General features: G+C 40.6%; 1 protein-coding gene across 3 annotated transcripts in view; it reads right to left on the reverse strand.

Moving 5' to 3' along the window:
• Nucleotides 1–23,220, reverse strand: part of SRGAP1 (SLIT-ROBO Rho GTPase activating protein 1) — a 330,458-nt gene that overhangs the window by 91,352 nt on the left and 215,886 nt on the right. For all 3 annotated transcript variants that reach the window (XM_056130792.1, XM_056130791.1, XM_056130794.1), the window contains exons 5-8: nucleotides 20,827–21,009; nucleotides 20,246–20,374; nucleotides 3,736–3,957; nucleotides 859–960 (exon numbers count right to left, since the gene is read on the reverse strand). In XM_056130792.1, coding sequence (XP_055986767.1) covers nucleotides 859–960; nucleotides 3,736–3,957; nucleotides 20,246–20,374; nucleotides 20,827–21,009 — 636 coding nt within the window. The remainder of the gene's footprint in view (nucleotides 1–858; nucleotides 961–3,735; nucleotides 3,958–20,245; nucleotides 20,375–20,826; nucleotides 21,010–23,220) is intronic.

The following is a 23,220-nucleotide window of genomic DNA, read 5'->3' on the forward strand; positions in this document are numbered from 1 at the left end:
ATTCCTGGCTGTGCTCAGGGAACCATATGGGATGCTGGGAATCGAACGTGGGTTGGCCCTGTACAAGGCAAAAGCCCTACCCTCTGGGAGAGACATGCTAAAAGTAGTCTATAGACCAAACATGATTGCCACTCAATGCCTCTCTGGCAAAACACAGTACCCAAAAGGAGAGAGAGAGAACAAGGGGGAATGCCCTGCCACAGCGGCAGGGTGGGACGCGGGGGGGTGGATGGGGAGGTGGGAGGGATGCTAGGACCCGTGGTAGGGGAGGATGGGCACTGGTGGAGGGATGGGTACTTGATCATTGTATAACTGAAACCCAAGCACAAAAATTTATAAGTCTATAAATGTACCTCATGTTGTTTCACTAATAAAAAATGATTAAATAAAAAAAAAACCCAAAAAAAAAGCCCTACCCTCTGTGCTATCACTCCAGCCCCCTAAAATTAAAATATTTTTTAAAAAAATCTAGCGAATATGAAAAAAGCATAGAGGAGAAAAGGAACCAAAAGTAAAGAAATTTCAAAATCAGGATTAAATTACTCTGTCAGTCAACAGTTTCATTCTACACATTATGGTAGATTCTTAGATGCATATTATCATCCATGGGAAGAATGTTTAGTCTGAATTACAAATTTATGTGTTTACACTTGTTGACTATGAATGCCCAGTGGTGTGTTTATCTTTGGGAGACAGTGAGTCACATTTATCTTCTACAAAGAGTATTTTAGGAGTAATGATTTAGTTGAACATGAGTAAGAAAAAGTCCCTCTGAGAATGTTCAATATGTATACATGGGAAATGTCCCCACGCTTACAAGGGCGCACAGATCACTCATGTGGCTGAGGGAACACTCACCTCTTCATTCTCGATTTTGAGCGTGGCCAGCCGAGACTGCAGCTGCTGGTACCTGAGCATGAGCTCAGCCTGCACGGGCTGCTGAGCGCTCACCTGGCACACCTGGAGGGAACCAGAGACCATGGTCAGAGCCAGACACCAGCCACTACTTGAGGAACTGTTCTCCCATATAAACCATGCCCACATCACCCAGATCTCCTCAAGACTACAGTAACAAACTGACTTTGAACAGCTGCCTCGAAACTCCAGTTTTAAATGTGGACCTGTTACGTAAGTGGCAAGAGGACAAGGCAGCTGCTTGACCTGGATCTGACGGGGCCTAGAGCAGCTGCAGCAGACTCGCTCTAAGAATGGGGCAGTTGCCGGAGAAGGAACTCTTATGCTGACGCTGCACTCGTGGAATTCTGAATGACTGTGTGGAGGGGAGAGAGCACAGGATGATCCGCATGGACCATCAGGGAAGCAGCCAAAGAGCTGAACAGAGCTGAACACACCAGTTTTCTTATCTGTGAGATGGTGATAATGGGTTTCCTACAGCAGTGGGTGGTTGCGGGAATGAAATGTAATGAGATAATGCTTGGCACAGAGGAAAAAAAAAACTTAGAAAATGTGACTGACTATTTTTAGCCATTTTTTCAACCATGGCTTGTCTTGGTTTAAATATCAGCCAAGTCATGTGATTTACCATAAACTTGAAGAGGCCAATTCTGTTAGGCTTTGGCAGAAAGATATTTTGGCCATGATCTCAATTCTGGATAAAGTCAAGATTAAAGCATTATATTAACACTGTACCACAAATGACTTCTCATCTTTCTTGTCACAGTAACATCCTTGGCAAATGTGAGTTCCTTGTATGGAATCTTCAAAAATATAATAGAAATTATTTCTTTCTGGAATAACTGGTGACCAAAAAAAGCCAGGGATACAGATTCACTGTATTAAAAAGAGAGCCCGGCAAGCTACCGAGAGTATTCAATATGCCAAACACAGTAACAACAAAGTCTTCAATGGAGACATTACTGGGCCCGCTTGAGCAAATCGACGATCAACGGGAGGGCCTTTACCTTTACCTTTTTTTAAAAAGATACCAGTACATAAAGAAGTGAAAGCCAAATCAAAGTCACTGTCTGTGGTATTTTATCATCCTATATTTAATACAGCTACAATTGAAAAACTGAACAGCAACCTTTTTATTTGGAGATACAAAGGTGGGTAGAATCATCTGGTAGTGGCATAAAAACTGCCTACCATTTCTAACCAAATAATTCACTATCAAGAGAAGTAAAATTAAATTAGATGAATGTGCAGTAGATACACACATATAGATCTTATAAGGCTTAATTAAAACTAGGTGTTTCAGAAAAATTATGACATTAAAAATATCTTTCATGAATATTATAGCTACAACTATTTTTAAGAACATACTGTTATCACAATAAGCTAAAGCTGAATTTTTAATCTATGAGTACTGTTTTGTACAGCTGGGATGGATACCAAGTGCTATAATGTTTTCCATTAATTGGTTCTTCATCTCTTTTCCTGTCTGCAGACAATAAAATATAACAGTGAAACTCATAATCAATTTAAATGGAATTTTTCCCCCTTGGGCTGGAGTGACAGCACAGCGGGTAGGGCATTTGCCTTGCACATGGCCAACCCAGTTCAATTCCTCCATCCCTCTCGGAGAGCCCGGCAAGCTACAAGAGTATCTCGCGTGCATGGCAGAGCCTGGCAAGCTCCCCGTGCCGTATTCGATATGCCGAACACAGTAACAACAAGTCTCACAATGGAGACGTTACTGTTTACTCGAGCAAATTGATGAACAATGGGAGGACAGTGCAACAGTGGGTTAAACAGAATAGAAAGCTAAATCCATATAAAATAACTAAGACACATCATTTCTAACGCTCATTTTTTTTTTTTTAAAGTTTAGAGCCAACTAGAGTCCTAAAAAATGCTGTGCAGGGCCAGTGAAATAAGTCAAAGGGCCAGTGCCATGCACTCTTGTGGAGGCTGGAGTTCCATCCTGACACTGCATGTCCCCTAGCACTGTGAGGAGCTGTTCCTGAGTACTGCCATTTGTGGCTCTAAAACCAGAATAAAAGTCTTTTGGGGGGAGGAGGGGCCCACCTGACTGTGCTCAGGGCTTACTCCTGGCTTTGTGCTCAGGAGTCACTGCTGGCAGTGCTCAGGGACCATAAGGGATACCAGGAATTAAACCTGGGATGACTGCAGGCAAGCCAAGTGTCCTACCTGCTGTGCTGTCTTTCCGGCCCCAGAAATCAGTCTTTATTTGGGGTCAGAGAGGCAGCACAGGAGGTGAGGTACTTGCATTCCCCTGACTCTGCTTCAGTCCCCAGCACCAGTACCACATACAGTTCCTAGAGCAACAGGAAGAGTCACTCCTGAACACAGAGCCAGGGATAGCCCCTGAGTTCTTCTGGGTGTAGTACCCAAAGTCAAACACCTGCTTCCTTCATGCTTTATTTTTGTTTTCTTTCATTTTTGTTTTCTTCTCTCCCATTTCCTGTCATTTTCAATTACTTTTCTTTATGAAGAATAAAAAAAGATCAGGATTCAAGGGTTTTTCACAGGTTCTATTGCATCAGCAAAATATTTTGCTTTAAATTGAAATTTGAATATCTTGAGGCAGATGAAGAGCTCTCTAACTATCCTGGGGAGTTTAATGGATTGATCTAGGTGTTTGAATCCTGGACCTTTGTTTTAAAGCCTGATCATAGCATTATGCTGAAATCCTGTGCAAAGGCACAGAGAGGAAAAAAATCACTGAATTCATACAACTGTTGGGTCATAGCAGGTAGCGAGAAATGTAGGTGAAGAGACAACTTGCTAGCTTAAAAATAATCAATTACTAACCTCATCACCCATGTGAGACTGAAATTCAAACTTCATTGGTGGACAGAATGCAGCAGGGTACATCTCCATGAATCTCTGCTTATCACTCCTGGGCTCCAAATTGTCCACTGCATTCTCAATGATGTCTAAGCCTTCATGTCTGGAGGTTTCGAGGTTATACTCCGCAGAGAGATATGTTCTTAGGGCTCTGTTCAAACTTGCATGGTAGCCGAGATCACAGCACTTCAACAAAAGAATACAAGATGTAAAAGTTAGCTCAAAATGAATTGAGGACCTAAAGTTGGCAGCTTCCATCAATATAGTTCTTAAAAGACAATATGTAGGAAAAATTCATGACCAGATAGTAAGAATTGACCAAGGCATCAAAAACACAAGTTCTGGAAAGAAAAAAAAAATCAACTGTATTTCATCAAAGTGAAGGATTTTTGTGTATCTAAAACAATAGCAAGTAAAATAATCACCCAATCTAGGAAAATACGAAAATTTTTTTTTATTTTAGATCATATCTGACAAAGAATTTACACCTAGAACACAAAGAACTTAATGCAACTCAATAATAAAAATAAAAATAGCCCAATATAAAAGTGAGCAACGGATCTGAATAAGTATTTCTTCACAGAAGATATACAAATGGTGAATAAGTGAATAATGATGTAATGTTATTACAGAATGCTCAACATCATCAGTCATGAGGATGGGAAATGAAAATGGGGATTACAGTAAGAGAACCCTCTAGGATGGCTGTACTCAAACAAACACTAACAACTGGAAGATGTAGAGGATCGAGCTGTCAGCCATCACGGGTGGAAATGGAAAATGTGCAGCACTCCGGAAAACAGTCAATGATTCATCAAAAGATTATACATAGAACATATGATCTGGCAATTTCCTATTCAGGTAAATATGCAAATGAAATGAAAATGTCTCCTCACACAATAACATATATGAATGTTATAGCATTTATAGCAGCAGTATATTCATAAAGCTGAAAAGTGGAAGTATCCTAATTGAAGAGATAAAACCAATGAAGAGACAAGAAAAATGATATATCATTTAGCCATTAAAAAAGAATGAAGAACGGGTACATGCTAAAACAGAAAAATCTTAATTTCGTTGTTGTTTTGGGACCATACCCAGCGGTGCTCACACTTACTCCTGGTTGTGTGCTCAGGGATTATATCTGGCGGTGCCTAGGGGACCATATGGCAGTGCCAGGGATTTAACATGGGTTGGGCTATGTGCAAGGCAAGCACATTACCCACTGCACTCTCTCTCTCTCTCTCTCTCTCTCTCTCTCTCTCTCTCTCTCTCTCTCTCTCTCCAAAGCAATACTGAAACCAACTCTAAGAGTTGAAACCTATTACAATATGGAAAGTATCATGCTAAGCGAAATGAGTCAGAAAGAGAGGGATAGACATAGAAAGATTGCATTCATCTGGGGGATATAAAATAACAAAATATGAGATTAATACCCAAGAATAGCTGAGATCAGCACCAGGAGGATTACTCCATAACTTAGAGGCCAGCCGGGTATCCTAGAGGAAAGAGCAGTTCAGATAGAGAAGGGAGCACCAAATAAAGGATGTTTGGAGGATCCTTCCAGGAGGGGAAATGCATGTCGAAAGTAGACTATGGACTGAACATGTTTGCCACTCAATGCCTCTTTTGCAGACCACAACACCCAAAAGGAGAGAGAGAACACAGGGGATTGCCCTGCCACAGAGACAGGGGGGGATGGGGGGATGGGGGTGGGAGGGATATTATCCATGGTGGTGGAAAATGGGCACTGGTGGAGGGATGGGTATCTGATCATTGTATAATCAAACCCAAGCACAAAAAATTGTAAATCTACAACTGTAAAAAAAAAAAAATTAAAAAAAAGGGAGAAAAAAAAAAGAGTTGAAACCTATACCGAGAGAAAAAAGCCCATCTCAAGAGACTAAATATAGCATGACTATATTCTATGAAGTGCCTGGAGCAGACAAATCTACAGAGACAGAAAGTATGTGAGTGGTTGCCTCAAGTTGGTGGATGGAGAAACTGGAAAGTAAGAGCTGATGAGTGGAGGATTTCTTTCTGGTGTAATGAAAATGTTCTAAAATTTACCGTGGTAGTATACAATTCTGTGAATATACTAAAAATTAACCATAGACTTTTAATGGTTGAGTTACATGGTCTGTGAATTATATCTCAAATGTTATTTAAAACACAAAGGAAATACAATCAAATACCAAAAGAAATTATGGAAAACCTCTTCCAGTTTTTGCTTATACATACCTGAAGCTATGATTTATTATTTTTCTAAGATACACATTTGTGTAATATTTTGAGTTTGTATAACTGAAGACTTAATAATGCCTTTACTCTTTCAGAAGTCTTTTACTCTTTTAGGAGTGAGAAGAACAACTTTGAATTTGGTAAAATAATCTAAGAATGCCTTCTTTCTTATCTCTAGAATAAAAATTTTACATTTTTAAAAAATTATTTAGGGGCTGGAGCGATAGCACAGCGGGTAGGGCATTTGCCTTGCATGCGCCTGACCCGGGTTCGATTCCCAGCATCCCATATGGTCCCCCGAGCACCGCCAGGAGTGATTCCTGAGTGCAAAGCCAGGAGTAACCCCTGAGCATCGCTGGGTGTGACCCAAAAAGAAAAAAAAATTATTTAAATGATCATCAGGTCCATAAATATAGCTAAAGCACTTGTGCTGCATACCACTGAGCCCGCTCAATCCCTGGCACTGCATATAGTCCCATAAAAGCAACATAAATCTTTAAGAAAGAAACAAATGTTTTGAAGGTACATAAAACAGGCCATCATTATATTGTTCTAATAGAAGATCAATCATTTAATTCAACTCAGTAATTAGTCATCTCGTAGGTGGGTGTCTGGGAATTTGCTATGCTACCAATACTCTTTATACGGGAACATAGCAAAAATACTCTATCATCCTTAATGATTAAAATATAAGATTGTGATTAATCTGCTACTTAAAAATTAGTGCAGGGGTCTCAAAGGAGTGCCCTTTGTCCAAAAGCTAAATCTTCCAAGATGAAACTTTCAAATCAGCTTTTTGAGGGCTCAAATTCAATTTGTGGTCTCTCTTGAGACACGTCAACCAACTCAATTCCATCCTCACTCTCCATTCTCAGAATTAGTGTATCTGGGACTTTTACATAAAGATACCATAAGAGCTTGCTCTTGAAACTTGATGAGTGAAACAGCAGAAAAATGAGCGTAATTTGGAGCTTGTTAGAAATGCAGAATCTTGAGGGACCCATCCCCAATCTACTGAATTAGAACCTGAAGTTTAAAAAATATCCAGAGGTGATTAATATCCATACATGATTAATATTAAAACTTGAGAAGCACTGCAATAAAACAGTCAGACAGAAGGCTCTACAACCTTGTTGGTGCTATTTATCAAGATGAATTTACTTCATTAAAAATTACTAGATTTAAAATTCAGTTAAGTAGCTGCCACATCACAGTTACAGATGCAGGCAAAAGGCAATTGTGCAATGCAGGAATCTCATCACTAATACATTTCCAGTGTGAATAGCTGTACTCAAATACAGATGGTGATTCATTTTCGGCACATTAAAAAATCTAGTCTCAGAGAAGCAAAAATCCTCTGATTCTTCTTGGTTCTCAAAATCCATAAAATTTCTGTACAGCAGTTAAAAACCAGAGGGTTTGAAAAGTAATTAACTAAATAACACTCATATTATGAAAAAGTAATGTGCAAAAAAAATGGGCTAAATTTGAGTAGTTCTAGAGTTTTAAAACACTCCGAAGGGTAGCTTCAATTTTATTATAGTGAAGAATATAGAGTACTTTATTTTATATATCTTTTTAATTGAGATCCAGTTGGCATATGTTTTATGAGCATTGATCCCAATGGAGTTTAGTCACAAGCTGAAATTGAGAGGGGGGAAAAATACAACCCAGAGTAAAGCTGCCTTTTTCTCCTTACAAAAGTCAAGTCCTTCTTCATCTTAAAAGAAGAGAAAGGAAGAAGGGGAACAAGAAGAAAGAAGAGGAGGAAAATAAAAGAAGAAATCCAAGCCCAACTCTTTACCTCCAGAGCTTTGAAAAATACATTCTTAGTTTTCATTATTCCTAGACTTAAATCTTTCATTCCTCAAATGCCTACACATGACTATTTGGTGAGTAAATGCCAAGATTACAGAAGTTCCAGCACGTTATTACCCCACCCAGCTCGGCTGTGCGGATCTGGTGGGACCCAGTGAGACACTATGGATTTCGCTGTGGTTTCCTACTAGTCTGGGTTTGGTAACTGACCCAGGGCCTCTATAACATTTGGGGGGCACTGAACTCTGCATTTAGGAGGTTTCCATGATCAGCTTCGATGGAGCATTTTCCTCCCTGACCCCAATGGTGCATCTCAGTCAGTGAGGTTACTTAATTGACATGATTTTGTGAGTCCTGATAGATAGTATTTCCCACACTTTAGATTTTTCAAGCATCCTGAATGTAAAAAGAAATGAAAAACCAGGAAAACTAAAAACTAAAAAAAAACACTATTTTGGTTTTGTTTTGGTTTTTACCCACTGTAATTTATAATACTGTTAGTGAGAGTTTCATGCATACAATGTTTCAACATTCCCAACCCTGCAAATTAGTGTCCCCCAACCCCCCTCACTGACCCTCTCCCTCACAGTAAGCTCTCACAGAGTCCACTGCAAACCTAAACAATCTTATACATTGTCTTGTGAGATAGCAGGCAGGGCCAACCACAAAATTAGTGTGACTTTTTTTTCTAAACTAGAAGTTAAAATGACACTGGGTATGGTAAGATTCAATAGACTTGGCTAAGAAGGCCCAAAATAATTCTATGGAGCTTATGAATTATTAATGATGATCTGAAAGGCCAGCTTCTGCGCAGAGTTGAGTTATAACCCAAGATCATTTAATGAGGAAAATACATAAGAAACCAAAAAAATATTTCATGAAAACACAACAGTGTTGTTCTGAAGGATGAAAAATGGAGTAGCCTTGTAGCACTGCTCTCCTGTTGTTCATCGATTTACTGGAGCAGGCACCAGAAACGTCTCCATTGTGAGACTTGTTGTTACTGTTTTTGGCATATCGAATATGTCATGGGGAGCTTGCCAGGCTCCGCCATGCGGGCGGGATACTCTCGGTAGCTTGCCGGGCTCTCCGAGAGGGATGGAGGAATCAAACCTGGGTTGGCTGCATGTAATGCAAATGTCCTACCCGCTGCGCTATTGCTCGAGCCCAAGAAAACTTACATAGCCTTTTTATTTTTTTGTTTGCTTTTAGGGCCACATCTGGAGACGCTCTGCACTCAGGAATCACCCCTGGCGGTTCGTGGGGAGCCATATAGGACGCCAGGATTGAACCTACGTCAGTCGCATGTAAGGGAAGCACCTTGAATACACATACTAATGGTTTAAGTTGAGGAAGTAAAGATTGTTGGAAGGAGAAGCACATACTAAAATAAAATCCTAACACTGCCAATATAGATTCAATGAGGTATTAGTCTAATCCAGTGTTTCAATACTTTTCTCTGACTCTTGCCCCCTTTTCACCTTGTTCTCCCCATCGTACTGGTTGGTCCCTTGTCTTGTGTTTTGGTACCCCATTTACACAACTTTCACCAGTGGCCCCCTTGGAATATCCTGGGGTTCTCAGGGGACTGGTTGGAGCGATAGCACAGCAGGTAGGGCATTTGCCTTGCACACAGCCGGGTCAGCCGACCCAAATTTATTCCTCGACCCCTCTCGGAAAGCCTGGCAAGCTACCCAGGACGTAGTCAATATGCCAATTACAGTAACAACAAGTCTCATGATGGAGACATTACTGGGTCTGCTTGAGCAAATTGATGAACAACGGGAGGACACTGCTACAATGCTAAGGGGACTATATAGCCCCTGGTTGAGAAATGCTGGTCTAACTACTGCAAATAGTATAAAAACTGAAGATGAAATCCTGGTATTGGAGACTTTGACAAATATTTCCTCTAGTTCTATTTGTCAAGAGGTTAGCTGAAGTGTACATTGTGGGCATAATGTCGGCTTGTAGCTGGATTGCTGCAATTCATGGTGGCAACATTTTTGTTTTTTTTTTTTTGTTTGTTTGTTTGTTTGTTTTGCAAATGCTCTTTGACTTGAGAAGCTCAAGGAGGAAGCTTGGTCTTAAGATGGGGGTTACCATAACGGAACTCCATAAGAAACAAATCCTACACCACGGCTCCAGAGTGATAATGGTCAGCGTGGTTTTCAGACCTGCACTAGTAGCCTGACTCCTCCGAGTTCTGATGTAATTCCAGAATCTAGCCCTTGTCAGGGTCAAGGAAAGGGGGGAAAGTCTTCTGCCAAAGTTTTCCACTTAAGCTTCCCACTCCTGCCTCTGTCTCAGAGACTCCAATGAACTGTTGCGCCAGGTCTCATCTCTAGCAGGGAATATGTTTGACCTTGACTATTTCAATTTATAGATGGCGATAAAATTTGGTTTACCCTTTATTTTCTGGGAAAAGGAAAAAAAAGTGCAACTTAAGCAAACAGAATTGCAAAAACAGACAGCTGTCACGTAACCCCTGTGTCTTTTAAAGGACGTAAAGTTCACTTTTTTTTTTTCTAAATGACTAGTTTTTTGTTTTTTTTAAGTCATTCACTGTTTCCTAAATATTAAGTACATCACTCTGGAACTCACAAAGACATTCTTTGGAAGAGAGGCTGAACTAGACTCCTAAGACTGAACGAGATGTCTAAACTACTATAAGCAACTTTTAACACATGCCTTCATGTATGGGTTCCTGAGAGTACATAAAGAGCTGTGTTTCTAATTGCTTTCTGAATCATATCCAACTGTCCTTATGGCCTCCTCCCAGCAAGGCTCAGGGGAACATATGTGGTGCTGGGGATTGAACCTAGTTCGGCTGAAGGCAAGGCAAGTGCTTTACCTGCTGTATTAACTCTCTAGCCCCAAGAACTGAATATTTAACCTTAATTTCCTACTTTGTGGCTAAGCCTTTGTCAAAAATTGTTTAAATATCTCCTGAGCAATGAAAAGGTCAAATCATCCGATCTGTTTGATAGTTAGGAATGGGTACGAAACAGAAGCAGCAGCAGCAGGAGAACCCCGTTTTCTTATACTCGTGCCCATGAGTAATAATAATCATTTATTGCCTGACAGAGGCAACCCACAGAGGCAACCATTTCCTTTGGAGGAACTGCTACTAAACCCATCACTCCCTGCCCCCCTCAAGCCAAATCTCTGTAAGAGCCTGTAATCAAAACATGAAAGAGGAAAGAGAACAAATGAAGCATGCCCAAATAAATAAGGCCAGGCGGTAAATGCTGTGGAGAAACTCAAATCAACAGGGGCAGGGAGGCTGAGGGAAATGGTGCTCCTCCTTTACAAAGGGCACCTGGGTGTAACATGGATGAAAAGAAGAAATCAAAGCTCTGGAAGGATTGTTAGAGATGCAAAGCAGAAAACACCCCAGGCAAGAAAAAGCTTAGGAAGTCCTGGGAACTGAAAGGCCAAAGAACCTGAAGCATGGTGACTAAGGGGAAATCATGGGTATGGCAAGTGGGGGCCAGCTCCAATGTGTAAAAGGTTTAGGTTTTATAGTCAGGACAATGGGAGACTGTGGGACTGTTTTAAATAAGGCTGAACTGAACACCTCAGCAGTCTGGGAAGAGAATGGATGGATTACTGATGGGGAAGTCCTGATGAATGCTGGGAGAGCTTTTAGGAAGCTAGTGCAACAGCTAGTTCAACAGTGAGAAACTTGTCTAGAGAAAGAAGCTTGTCTAGAAGAGAGAAGCAGAGAGAAGCAGTAAGGTTTGGGATTTGTAGGAGGCAAAGATGACAGGATTTGCTTTATACACAGGGACGAGACAACTAAGTTTGGTTTGTGCAACAATGTGGTATCTTTTTCTCAGGTATAAAATGTTTGTGTACGGGGCCGGAGCAATAGCACAGTGGGTAGGGCGCCTGACTTGCACGTGGCTGACCCGAGTTCGATTCCCGGCATCCCATATCGTCCCCTGAGCACCACCAGGAGTGATTCCTGAGTAAAGAGCCAGGAGTAACCCTTGAGCATAGCCGGGTGTGACCCAAAAAAACAAAACAAAACAACAACAACAACAAAAAAATAAAATAAAGTGTGTGGGGTGTGTGTGTGTGTATGTGTGTGTCTGTGTGCGTGTGTGTGTGTGTGTGTGTGTTTAAAGGGCATATGTGGAGGATAAAGATGGCGGGGGCAAATGGATACAAAAAGTTGTTTTTAAGTGTCTGGTGTTCAGGATCCCTAGTTCAGATCCTTTCTGGGTAGAGGGTCCAGCAGGCAGCAGGATATACAAATCTGAAGGCTGGAAAGAGGACAAGGCCTGAGGACAAAACTTGAGGAGTCATCTGAGTTCAGCCAAATAACCAAGGAACATGGCTTGAGCTACTCTCAACACTCAGAGACCCAAACAAGAAGGAAAAGAAAGTGCTGGAAAATGGGCAAGAGAAGCAACCAGATGGCTGTGGCTTCCTTTCACATGGCCCATGGCAGTTCCACTGGAAGCGAATTCTAACACGTTCGGAAATACTAACTCTATCACAACTGATACAAATAAGCATAAATCAGTGTACATGATCACTACCCCAATCCATTTAACATGATCTCTCTATAATCTTTTTAATAAGAGTTAAGGCCAAAAGGGGACTACAGTATTATAATGTTTTTTTTTTATGAACAAATTGTAATACTGTTACATATGGAGGGAAAGCAAAACTAATTAGGAAAAATATGAATCTGAATAAGGTGCCTTTTAATTTTACACATGTCCCTAGAGACAAAAGGATAAGGCTAAAAGCTTTAGGGTAGCTGATTATTTAAAAATGATAAAATAAACATGGCATGCAGTACATGAAACAATCTAATTTCAATCTTATTCTGCATAAATGACTAATAGAATAAACCACAGATAATTCTACCAAGAAAATTTAGCTGGAGCAGGGGATTATCCTGTGGCAACATTCCAATAGTAAAAAAGATTTATCCTTCAAGCTCCAAAGTGACCTGCAAACTTTTATAGGTAAAATTGAAGACCGTGAAATTGTAAGGATGACAAACAATTTATGACCACTGGGCAGGTGCTCTGGGACAAAGTCCCAATAGAGTTTTACTGCTGAGAATTTTTTTTTGTTTGTTTTGGGTCACGCCTGGCGATGCACAGGGGTTACTCCTGGCTCTGCACTCAGGAATTACCCCTGGTGATGTTCAGAGGGCCATATGGGATGCTGGGAATTGAACCTGGGTTGGCCCCATGCAAGGCAAATACCCTACCCGCTGTGCTATTGCTCCAGCCCCTACTGCTGCGAATTTTATTTTTCTGAATTCTTTTGTGGAACTGGAGCGAAAGAGTTGACATCCAGTTATGCAATCTTTACATCACTGCTTAAGGATTCCAGAGGGCTTACAGATCAGAGATTCCAGCATTAGTATTTTTCATTCTCAAACTAGGAGATAGCTCAAAGTGCCTTCTTGGCACAGAGGAGGCCAGCCTTTGATGTCCAGCACAGGATGGTCCCCGAGTAGAGTTGGCAGTGCCCACACATTCTTCTGCCTCCTCAGCACCCAGGGTGTGGTCAACAAACAACCACTTTGACTCTCCCCTACGTCTGCTCGTAGCAAATAATAATCACTTGAAATCTCAGCATTCTATGACAACTATTTATTATCTGTATGATTTTCTTTCTGTGGGTGATATATCCTAATTCTGACAGAATATCTACACTCTCTTTTGTATGTAATGTTGAGGATATTCATGATAAAAAATGTGAAACCTATTGTTTAAAAAATTATAATCTGTTTTACCCTTTACTAAATTTCCCCATAATAAGTTATGCTTTTATTCTCCCAAGTGAATGAATTTTATTTTTAGTCAATACATGCAATTCATGAAAGTCCAGTTTTAAAATACAAATTCTAGGGAAAATTTTTAAATTTTTTAATATCACTAGATCCAATATCATGATCTATTATAGAAAATTTATGAGATTAGAGACAGATACTGGCTGAATAGAATCTAAGGAAAACTGGAGGTACATATGGAAAAAAGGTCTCAGCTTCAACTCTGATTATTTATAATGCTTTGGTTTAAGGAAGATAGTTTGCATTTTCCATATCATTTCATGTACAAAATAAGTCGCATTAAAAATGGCTTAAGTTTTTTCACTAACACCTCTCACTTGAGGAGGTGTAACAGCGCTTCTAATAATGATTAGAGAGCTTAGTATAAAAGGTACTTTGCCAAAAGAGCTCACAAAGTATAAAGGATTCTAGATGTCTTTGCATAATTAGCTTCTTTTTTCACCAGGGTCAAGCTTAATGGTTTTTAGGATCACTACAGTAAAAGGAAATTGGATTCCTAAAAAAATCAGCAGGCACTTTGGAATGTACATATTCATATTTTGATTGCCTTAGAAGTTGAGTCAACAAATAAATAACTTTCACTAAGAGGAAATTTAATTTCAGTTGACTATGACAATGCACTAAATGCATATCACTTTAAAAGTTCTATTGTTAGAATATGGGAGAACTGTCCACCTTTCACATTTATTCTTTTAAGACTCAAAATATTTTAATTGAAAATGATCCCATATATCTAACTATTGAACTCGCCTATTTGTATTGTATCAGAGAGAATTAGACTGGGAGGTTAAATCGTCCGGGTTTGAAGCTCACTCATTGTGTAATGTCCAGCAAGTTTATCCAGTATGGCTAAGCCTAGATTCTTCTCATCTGTAAAATGGAGAAAGCATTCGCTTCACAAGGTGGTGATGATCAGATAAGCTTATGCTGAGAATGGGCCTGACATATAGTAGGAGTTCAATGTACATATACGAAATGCAAGACTCTCAACACCCCTCACATGCTATCCTAGCACTACTGTGACTGGTTCTCCCTATCTTCAAGCAGTCATCCAGAAGTTATCTCAATTTGGTCTAGGTGTTTGGGCCCCAGCCAGCTGTGCTCAGAGCTCATTCCTGGCTCTGCACTGAGGGATCACTGCTGGAGGTGTTCAGGCGACCATATGTGATGCTGGGGACTGAACCAGAGTCAGTAATACTCAAGGCAAGTGCCTCGCCCTTGTATTATCTCTCTAGCCCCACTAAAAGGAAAAGATTTTGCAGTGCTGGTTATGAATATCTCAGGCATACAAAGCCGCTGCTTTACTGCTAAACCACATCCTAGTCCAACCTAGAAGTTATTTTTACCTTTCTATCCACCCACTGTATCAGATCCTTATTAGCTCTCTCTTCAATGTATTTTGTTTTTATTTGTTTGCTATTGATGGAGGGGGCGGTGGCGAGGTTGCACTCCTGGTGATGCTGGGTTTGGGAAGGTCAGAGTCATAACTGGTGATAAGGTAGGGGAAGAACCCAGCACCTCACACAGGAAAGGTGAAAGGCATCTGTTCAGTCCCAGAGTCTCCTCCTAGACCCTTTAATATATGTATGTATGTATGTATGTATATATATGTGTGTGTGTATACATGTATAAGTATAATTAGCACTGTAGCACTGTAGCACTGTCCTCGCGTTGTTCATCAATTTGCTTGAGCGGTCACCAGTAATGTCTCCATTGTGAGACTTGTTGTTACTGTTTTTGGCATATTAAATAGGTCACAGGTAGCTTGCCAAGCTCTGCTGTGCAGGTGGGATACTCATGGTAGCTTGCCTGGCTCTCTGAGAGGAATGGAGGAATCAAACCCGGGTCGGCCTCGTGCAAGGCAAATGCCCTACCCACTGTGCTAATTCTCCAGCCCATATGTATATACATTTTTTTATTTTTGTCTTTTTGGGTCACATCCAGTGATGCTCAGGGGTTACTCCTGGCAGTGCTCAAGGAACAATATGGGATGCCCAGGATCGAATATGGGTCTGCCGTGTGCAAGGCAAATACCCAACCCACTGTACTATTGCCCTGGACAACCTTTAGTATATTTTGATTCAACCACTTCTCACAGGTCTGTTGTAACCAGACCCACCCAAATAAACATCATCTCCAGTCTGTGAACTGCAGAAGACCCTAAACACAGCTCACTGTTTTCCCACTTCTTTCTTACCAGCCCCAGTTAGTTTTCCAGCCAGATGCAATTTTAAGAGCAAAGTGAGGGTGTAGCTCAGCAGTAGAGCATGTGCATTGCATGTGTGAGGTGCTGGGTGTGATCCCTGGCATGGGAAAAACAAAACAAAAACAACAGGCGATGATACTTTCTCACTAAAATCCTACAAACACTTCGCATCACACAGGGAATAAAAGCTAAACCCTTTCTCTCACCCAAGAGACACTATGTGAGTAAGTAGCTATGGAGCAACCTTCTCTCCTAGCTCTTTCCTCCCTGCTGCTCCTAACCCTGGTGTCTTCTGCTACTCCTCAGGCATCCTGAGTAGCCAAACACACATACAACTATCTATCACTGGTCTTGCCAGGCCTATGCCCTGGATGAGGGTGTATCCCGCACCCCAGAATAATATGCTCCCCAGGTCACTTCTTCCCTTATAGGTATCTCCTGCCACACATTAGAGTCAAGCACCATCCTTTGTATTACTTGAACCTCATTTAACAACCTCAGTCCTCAGCCTCATAAACTCTTTAAAGAGTAGAAATTCTGTTTTGTTCACTGTTGGAGCGCTCCTTGGCAAGAATAGCGGTTGGAGGGGCCGAAGAGACAGTACAGCAGCTCAGGCACTTGCCTGGCATGAGGCTGACTGGGCTCTCTTATCCCTGGCCCCATATATTGTACCTTCAGCACCCCTCAGCACAGACAGGAGTAGACCCTGAGCACAGTTGGGTGAGGCCGCCAAACTAAAACAACAAACAAAAAGAATAGTGCTTGATCCCTTGAAGGTATAAAAGAAATACTTTTCAGGAAGAACACATGGCTTAGTAAGCTCCATAGGAGGGCCACTGCTTTGGATGTGTGAGATTCTGTTTTGAGCTCCAGCACCAAACAAACAAACAAAAAAAACAAGCAAACAGAAAGCAATTCTCAATACAAGGACATTGTTCCTTGTGTTAAAATGGTTTAGGGTTAGCTAGGTCCAGCAATCAGCACTAAAAAAAGCCATGAACATAAAAACAGAGCTGTATTTCTTTTTTTTTTTTAATTTTATTGAATCACTGTGAGAAAGTTACAAGTTTTCATGTTTGGGTTACAATCACACAATGATCAAACACCCATCCCTCCACCAGTGCACATATTCTCAATGGGGAAAAACTAAAAGTCTTCCCTCTAAGATTGGGCACAAGACAAGGTTGCCCACTTTCCCCACTCCTATTCAATATAGTAAGCAAGAGAAAGGTAGCAAGGGCTTATAGATAGGAAAGGAAGAGGTCAAACTATCACTATTTGCAGACGATACGATACTATACATAGGAAACCCTGAAGATTATAGAAAAGTTCCTAGAAACAATAGCTCGGTTTAGTAAAGTGGCAGGCTACAAAATCAACACCCAAAAGTCTACGGCTTTCGGTTCCCTTCTGCCTTCTTCCCTCTGGAAAGAAAGATGGCAGTCACTTCGGAGCTTTATGGAAAGTCAGGTATGAGCTGGTTGTGATGGGGCGACTGAAACCTCATGGGAAGGGGAGCATTCCCAGCTCATCCTTCACGCCCTACCGAGGTCAGGAGTTGCCCCCCAAGAGCGGCTCTCCGGCACGGCCATGGCTCCAGAGCACAGAAACCAATCTCATAATTATCTTATTCTCAGCAGAAATACTTCCAGGCTAAATAAGTAAAATACCATAAATCCAAAATTGTGTAGCCACTATTGTGGCCGTGCGACATCATTTGATTCTTGTGACCAGCTGTAGAAAACAAATTATTTCACAATGCCTTTTCAGCAGGTCTGAATTATTTACTGTAAACTCTAAATAATAATGGTGCATCTTTTGTCGAAACAATGAATCTAGTCAAAGTAGAGAGAGTGTTAACTAGAATTCATCTGCCTCACAGGCTTTGGGAGGGTTGGGAGGGGGGGTTTATTGGGGTGCTTCGTGGTGAAAAATAAGCATTGGTAAAGGGAAATGTGCTTGATATTTGCATTACCGAGACTTAAACCTGAAAGCTTTGTAACTTTTCCCACAGTGATTCAACAAAAATAGTAATAAAAAAGTCATGGCTTTCTTATATTCAAATAACGAAAGAGTAGAAAGAGACATTAAAAAAAACAACCCCGTTCACAATAGTACCTCAGAAAATCAAGTACCTCGGAATCATCTTAACCAAAGAGGTGAAGGACCTATACAAGGAAAATTACAAAACACTACTTCAACAAATAAAAGAGGACACTAGGAAACAGAGACACATCCTCTGCTCATGGATAGGGAGGATTAACATTATCAAAATGGAAAAAAGCACTATACAAATTTAATGCAGTCCCTATCAGGATACCCATGACATTTTTCAAAGAAATAGACAAAGCACTCCTGAAATTTATATGGAACAATAACTCCCCCCACCCCCAATAGCTAAAACAATCCTTGGGAAAAAGAAGGTGGGTGGCATTACCCCCCCCCCCCCCCCACCGCCAACTTCAACTGCACTACAAAGCATGTAGTAATTAAGACAGCATGGTACTGGGCTAGAAACAGACCTGCAGACCAATGGAACAGAGCTGCATATTCTGTCACAAACCCCCAAATATATGACCACTTAATCTTTGACAAAGGAGCAAGAAATGTGAAGTAGAACAAGGAAAGCCTCTTCAACAAGTGGTGCTCGGAAAACTGGATAGTTACCTGCAAAAAAATGAACTCTGACCTCTGTCTAATGCCAGACACAAAAGTCAGATCAAAGTGGATTAAAGACCTCAATATCAGACATGAATCCATAAGGTATATAAAGGAAAATGCAGGCAGAACTCTCCACGACATTGAAGCTAAAAGCATCTTTAAGGATGAAACAGCACTGACCATGCAAGTGTAAGCAAACATAAACAAATGGGACCACATCAAACTAAGAAGCTTCTGCACTTCAAAAGAAACAGTGACCAAAATATAGAAAGAGCCCACAGAATGGGAAAGAATATTTACCCAATACCCATCTGATAAGGGATTAATATCCAGGATATAAAAGACACCAGTAGAATTGTCAAGAAAAAACCTCTAACCCCATCAAAAAATGGGGAGAAGAAATGAACAGAAGTTTCCTCAAAAAAAGAAATACAAATGGCCAAAAGGCACATGAAAAATGTTCCACATCACTAGCCATCAGGGAGATGCAAATCAACAGCTATATTTCTTACTAAATGGCTCAGTATACAGAAGTTATGACAAGATAAAATTCTTTAGACTCAAAGGAAAAAGTCTTATCAGAGCAATTAAAGAAGCAACGAACAATTCTCTTGGATTGGAGAAATAGTATAGGGATTAAGGCTTTTGCCTCCAGTGCAGCCAATGCTGTTAGGGTCCTTGGCGCTGCAAGTCCCTCTAAACACTGCTGGGTGTGGCACCTGAGCATCCACAGATCCTGAGGATGGCGTGTCCTCTGGCCAGTAGGACTAAGAAACTCTTGGGAGGGCCCAAGATTGCAACCAGGCTCATCCAAATGACACCACCAATGTCAACTGCCCTCCACCAGTGTTCTCAGATTCATCTCTAAACTCAGAAAATGTTAGTTAACAACTGGGTATTGCCATCTGCATAAGTGATGCAGAGGGTTCACTCTGGGCAATCAGTTCACAAACAGAATAGTGGATATACACCTGGAGTGTTCTAACTGCTCTGTTGCACCACTTCGCGTAGAGAACTGTGAGATTAATGTATGAAAGTAGATTATATGCCCTGTTTTGCATCACAGTACTTACAGAGCTCAAGTCTAGCAATCATTTGCTTAACATCCATCTTTCCCACTTTCAGTTCCAAAGGGGAAGTACTTTATATGGCTTCTTATATCCTGGCATCTCAGTACAGTAAATAAATGAAAACAAAACTAAACAAAACAACAACAACAACAACAAAAAACCACCAACCCCACATGATTGCAATTAGGACCATGCCACATCATCCTTTGTTTTGTTTTGTTGGGTCATACCCAGTGGTGCTCAGGGCTAACTCCTGGCACTACGCTCATGCAGTACATGGCAAGGCTTGGATTCACTTGAATCCAGTTCAACTGCATTCACGGCAAAAGCTGTGGCTATACTATCTCACCAGCCCTACCATGGCAACTTTTGAAATGACTGGGTTGTCCTTTTCTTAGTTGTTTTCCAGGCATTGATAACTCCACAGATTGTACACCTCTGTGATCAACTGGTTTGGGGGTTTTTGCACAATTTCTCCTATTCATCTAACTACCAACAGCATCTTAGAAACATATACAGTTTAATTGTGGCAGTTTCCTCTCTGAGTAGAAATAAAATACCACAGTTTTAATAAATGATGGTGTTTCAGAACGAACACTATAGTGATTGCTAATTCCCTTTTTAATATGAAAAATAAGAACCTTAAGTACTTACATCAATTAAGTCTGAAAGATCATGAATATAATACTTGAAAACGGAGGCATTGGTTGCTTCAAGGGTTAGGAGATATTCATTCCGGGCCTTAATTGATTTGAGCTTATTTTCCGAGTATTTGGCTTGTCTCTGGAAATGAAGATGATGCAGGGAAGACAACAAACTCATCTTTCAGTAATACAGAGAAAAGCACACACATTAGAATTCCAAGCAATTTATTCTACATATACCAGTGACCTTCAAAGTGCTTTGAGTAAAGTACATTTTAAATAACAAATTCAAATTACCCAGCTAGAGAGTGACAACAAGGTCTGGGGGCTTCAGGCCCATTTACAATGAAATTGTTTCCTTAATATTCGGGTCTCTACATTTGTGTCAAACACTTGGCATTCTCTACTCAGTGGCTCCCAGCTGTTATGACATGGTTACTATATGGCTTAAAAACTTTTTATTCCTGTGGGCAGAAACAAGTAACATTTCCCAATCATTGCCAGTGTGCACCCATCGGCTCAAAGGGCTGTGTTCTTAGTAGGGGTCCCTCAAGTGAGAACAGAGAGGCCCTGCAAGACGGTCTGACTTACCTTTTCTTTCATTTTTTCAATTTTCTTTACCGAGCTCCGTCGCTGGTGTCTTTCTTCTAGTATAATGTGAAAGACTGTATCACCAGATCTTCCAATTTGCTTCTCCTCTTGCTTCTCTGCTTCCTTCAGCTTGCTCTCTGCACTGATGCTCTCTGCGTGATACATATGGTATGTTTTCATCACCTGTAAAAATGGGACCCAAATTGTTACAAGATGTCTGTCTGTCACCTAGGGGAAACTATTAATGACGTATATGTTAAAAATACTGCCTTCCAACCGGTGGGGGGGGAGGGGAGGAGAGCTGAGTGTTAGTCAAACATGAATTATGGACTATTGCTTCCACAGACAGCAAACAGAACTATGCAAATTCACCTGCCAGGAAAGGCGTTAGGGGATCGGCTTTGATGAAAAAATGATTTACAGTCTCATTCCTGCTTTAAATGTACTTGAAAAGTTCCCTTAAGCTTAAAAATTTTTTTTTTCTGAGCTCTCTTCTGCATTATTAATTTGCAGAATAAATCCTGGTTCATGGATAAATTTTTGACCAACCTTTGAATTATAAGCCCCAAATCAGTACAAGAAATTTTACTGGATAAAATCTACTTGTAAAAATAGAAATATAAAGGTTGTATATCATTTTTAGTTTGAAAATTTTTTTTTCCCTGCCACAAAGTTATACTTCCTTGCTCAATGGAGAAAATATATGATACACACACACACACACACACACACACAAAAGAAAAGAAAATAGAGAAAATGAAAAGCAAACAGAGATAATCACTGCATGATACATATGGTATGTTTTCATCACCTGTAAAAATGGGACTTTGGATTGATATATTGTCATGCAGTTTTTTTTTTTTTAACTACTACTACTACACAGCTAGAGCGATAGCACAGCAGTAGGACATTTGCCTTGCACGCAGCCAACATGGCCGACCCGAGTTCGATTCCTCTGCCCTTCTTGGAGAGCCCGGCAAGCTACCGAGAGTATCTCGCCCGCATGGCAAAGCCTGGGAAGCTACCCGTGACGTATTCGGTATGCCAGACACAGTAACAACAAGTCTCACGATGGAGACGTTACTGGGCCAGCTCGAGCAAACGATGAACAACGGGAGGACCATGACTACTACACATACATACACAAATTCTCCAAAATGACACACATTTTTTTCCACTTCAAAATTAACATCAGGGGCCTGAGAAATGGTCAGCAAGTAGAGTTCTTGTCTGCATTCTGCACGTACCCAACCTGGGCTCAAGTCCCTGGCACCACATACAATCCTCTGAGCCAAAAGTAATCTCTCAGTACAGATCATGAGTAAAATCGAGAACTTCTGGACGTGCACCCCCACCCCCGCCAAAATGAAAAAAAATATTTTTAAAAAATCATACTGTATATTTGTAAATGTCCTCTTTTTGTTTAATTAGTTCACTTAGTACATTTTCCTTCAATCACTTCATATTCAAACTGTAATTTTAAGAACTGTGTAGTAATATGACTATGACATAATTTACTGACTCCCTAATTTAACACTTCGGAATATTTCCATATTTTTCTTTATAAATGAAGCTCTACTTAAAACAGTTAAAATATATCCTATTTCTTTTCTTAGAAATAACACACATAATTTGATCTTTAATAAATTTAGCAATACATAGGGCACACATATATATGCATATATATGCATTATATATATTTTGTTTGTTTGTTTTTTGGACCACATGCATGGCCATGCTCAGGGGTTACTCCTGGCTCTGCACTCAGGAATTACTCCCATTAGTACTTGGGGACCATATGGGATGCTGGGGATTGAACCCGAGTCAGCTGCATACAAGGCAAACATCCTACTTCCTGTACTATCGGTCCGCCCCCATAAATATTTTTTAATGCTGTATTTCCAAGTCTATTATAAATGTATAAATGAATCCTTAATTATTAAACATTTATATTATATTATTGACATAAAAATGCTCATGCAGGAAATTGTGTCAAATTTCTTATTTTGGTGTCAAATTTCTTAGGTTAAAGATAATTGTGGAGTTAGAGAATTTGCAGCTTTGAGGTTTTTGATATTGCCAGTTTAACATTTTGCTTACTTAAAGAGAAAAAAAAGAGAAATTAAAGAGCTACCTCTGAGAGTTCTTTAAGTAAACATCACAGATCACAGATCACGGTCCTCCTGTTGTTCATCGATTTGCTCGAGCGGGCCCAGTAACGTCTCCATCATGAGACTTGTTACTGTGTTTGGCATATCGAATACATCACGGGTAGCTTGTCAGGCTCTGCCGTGCGGGCGAGATACTCTCGGTAGCTTGCCGGGCTCTCCGAGAGGGGCGGAGGAATCGAACTCGCGTTGGCCAAATTGGCTGCGTGCAAGGCAAACACCCTAC

This window comes from Sorex fumeus, unplaced genomic scaffold, assembly GCF_029834395.1.
Source record: "Sorex fumeus unplaced genomic scaffold, SorFum_2.1 ptg000081l, whole genome shotgun sequence".
Classification (NCBI taxonomy): domain Eukaryota; kingdom Metazoa; phylum Chordata; class Mammalia; order Eulipotyphla; family Soricidae; genus Sorex; species Sorex fumeus.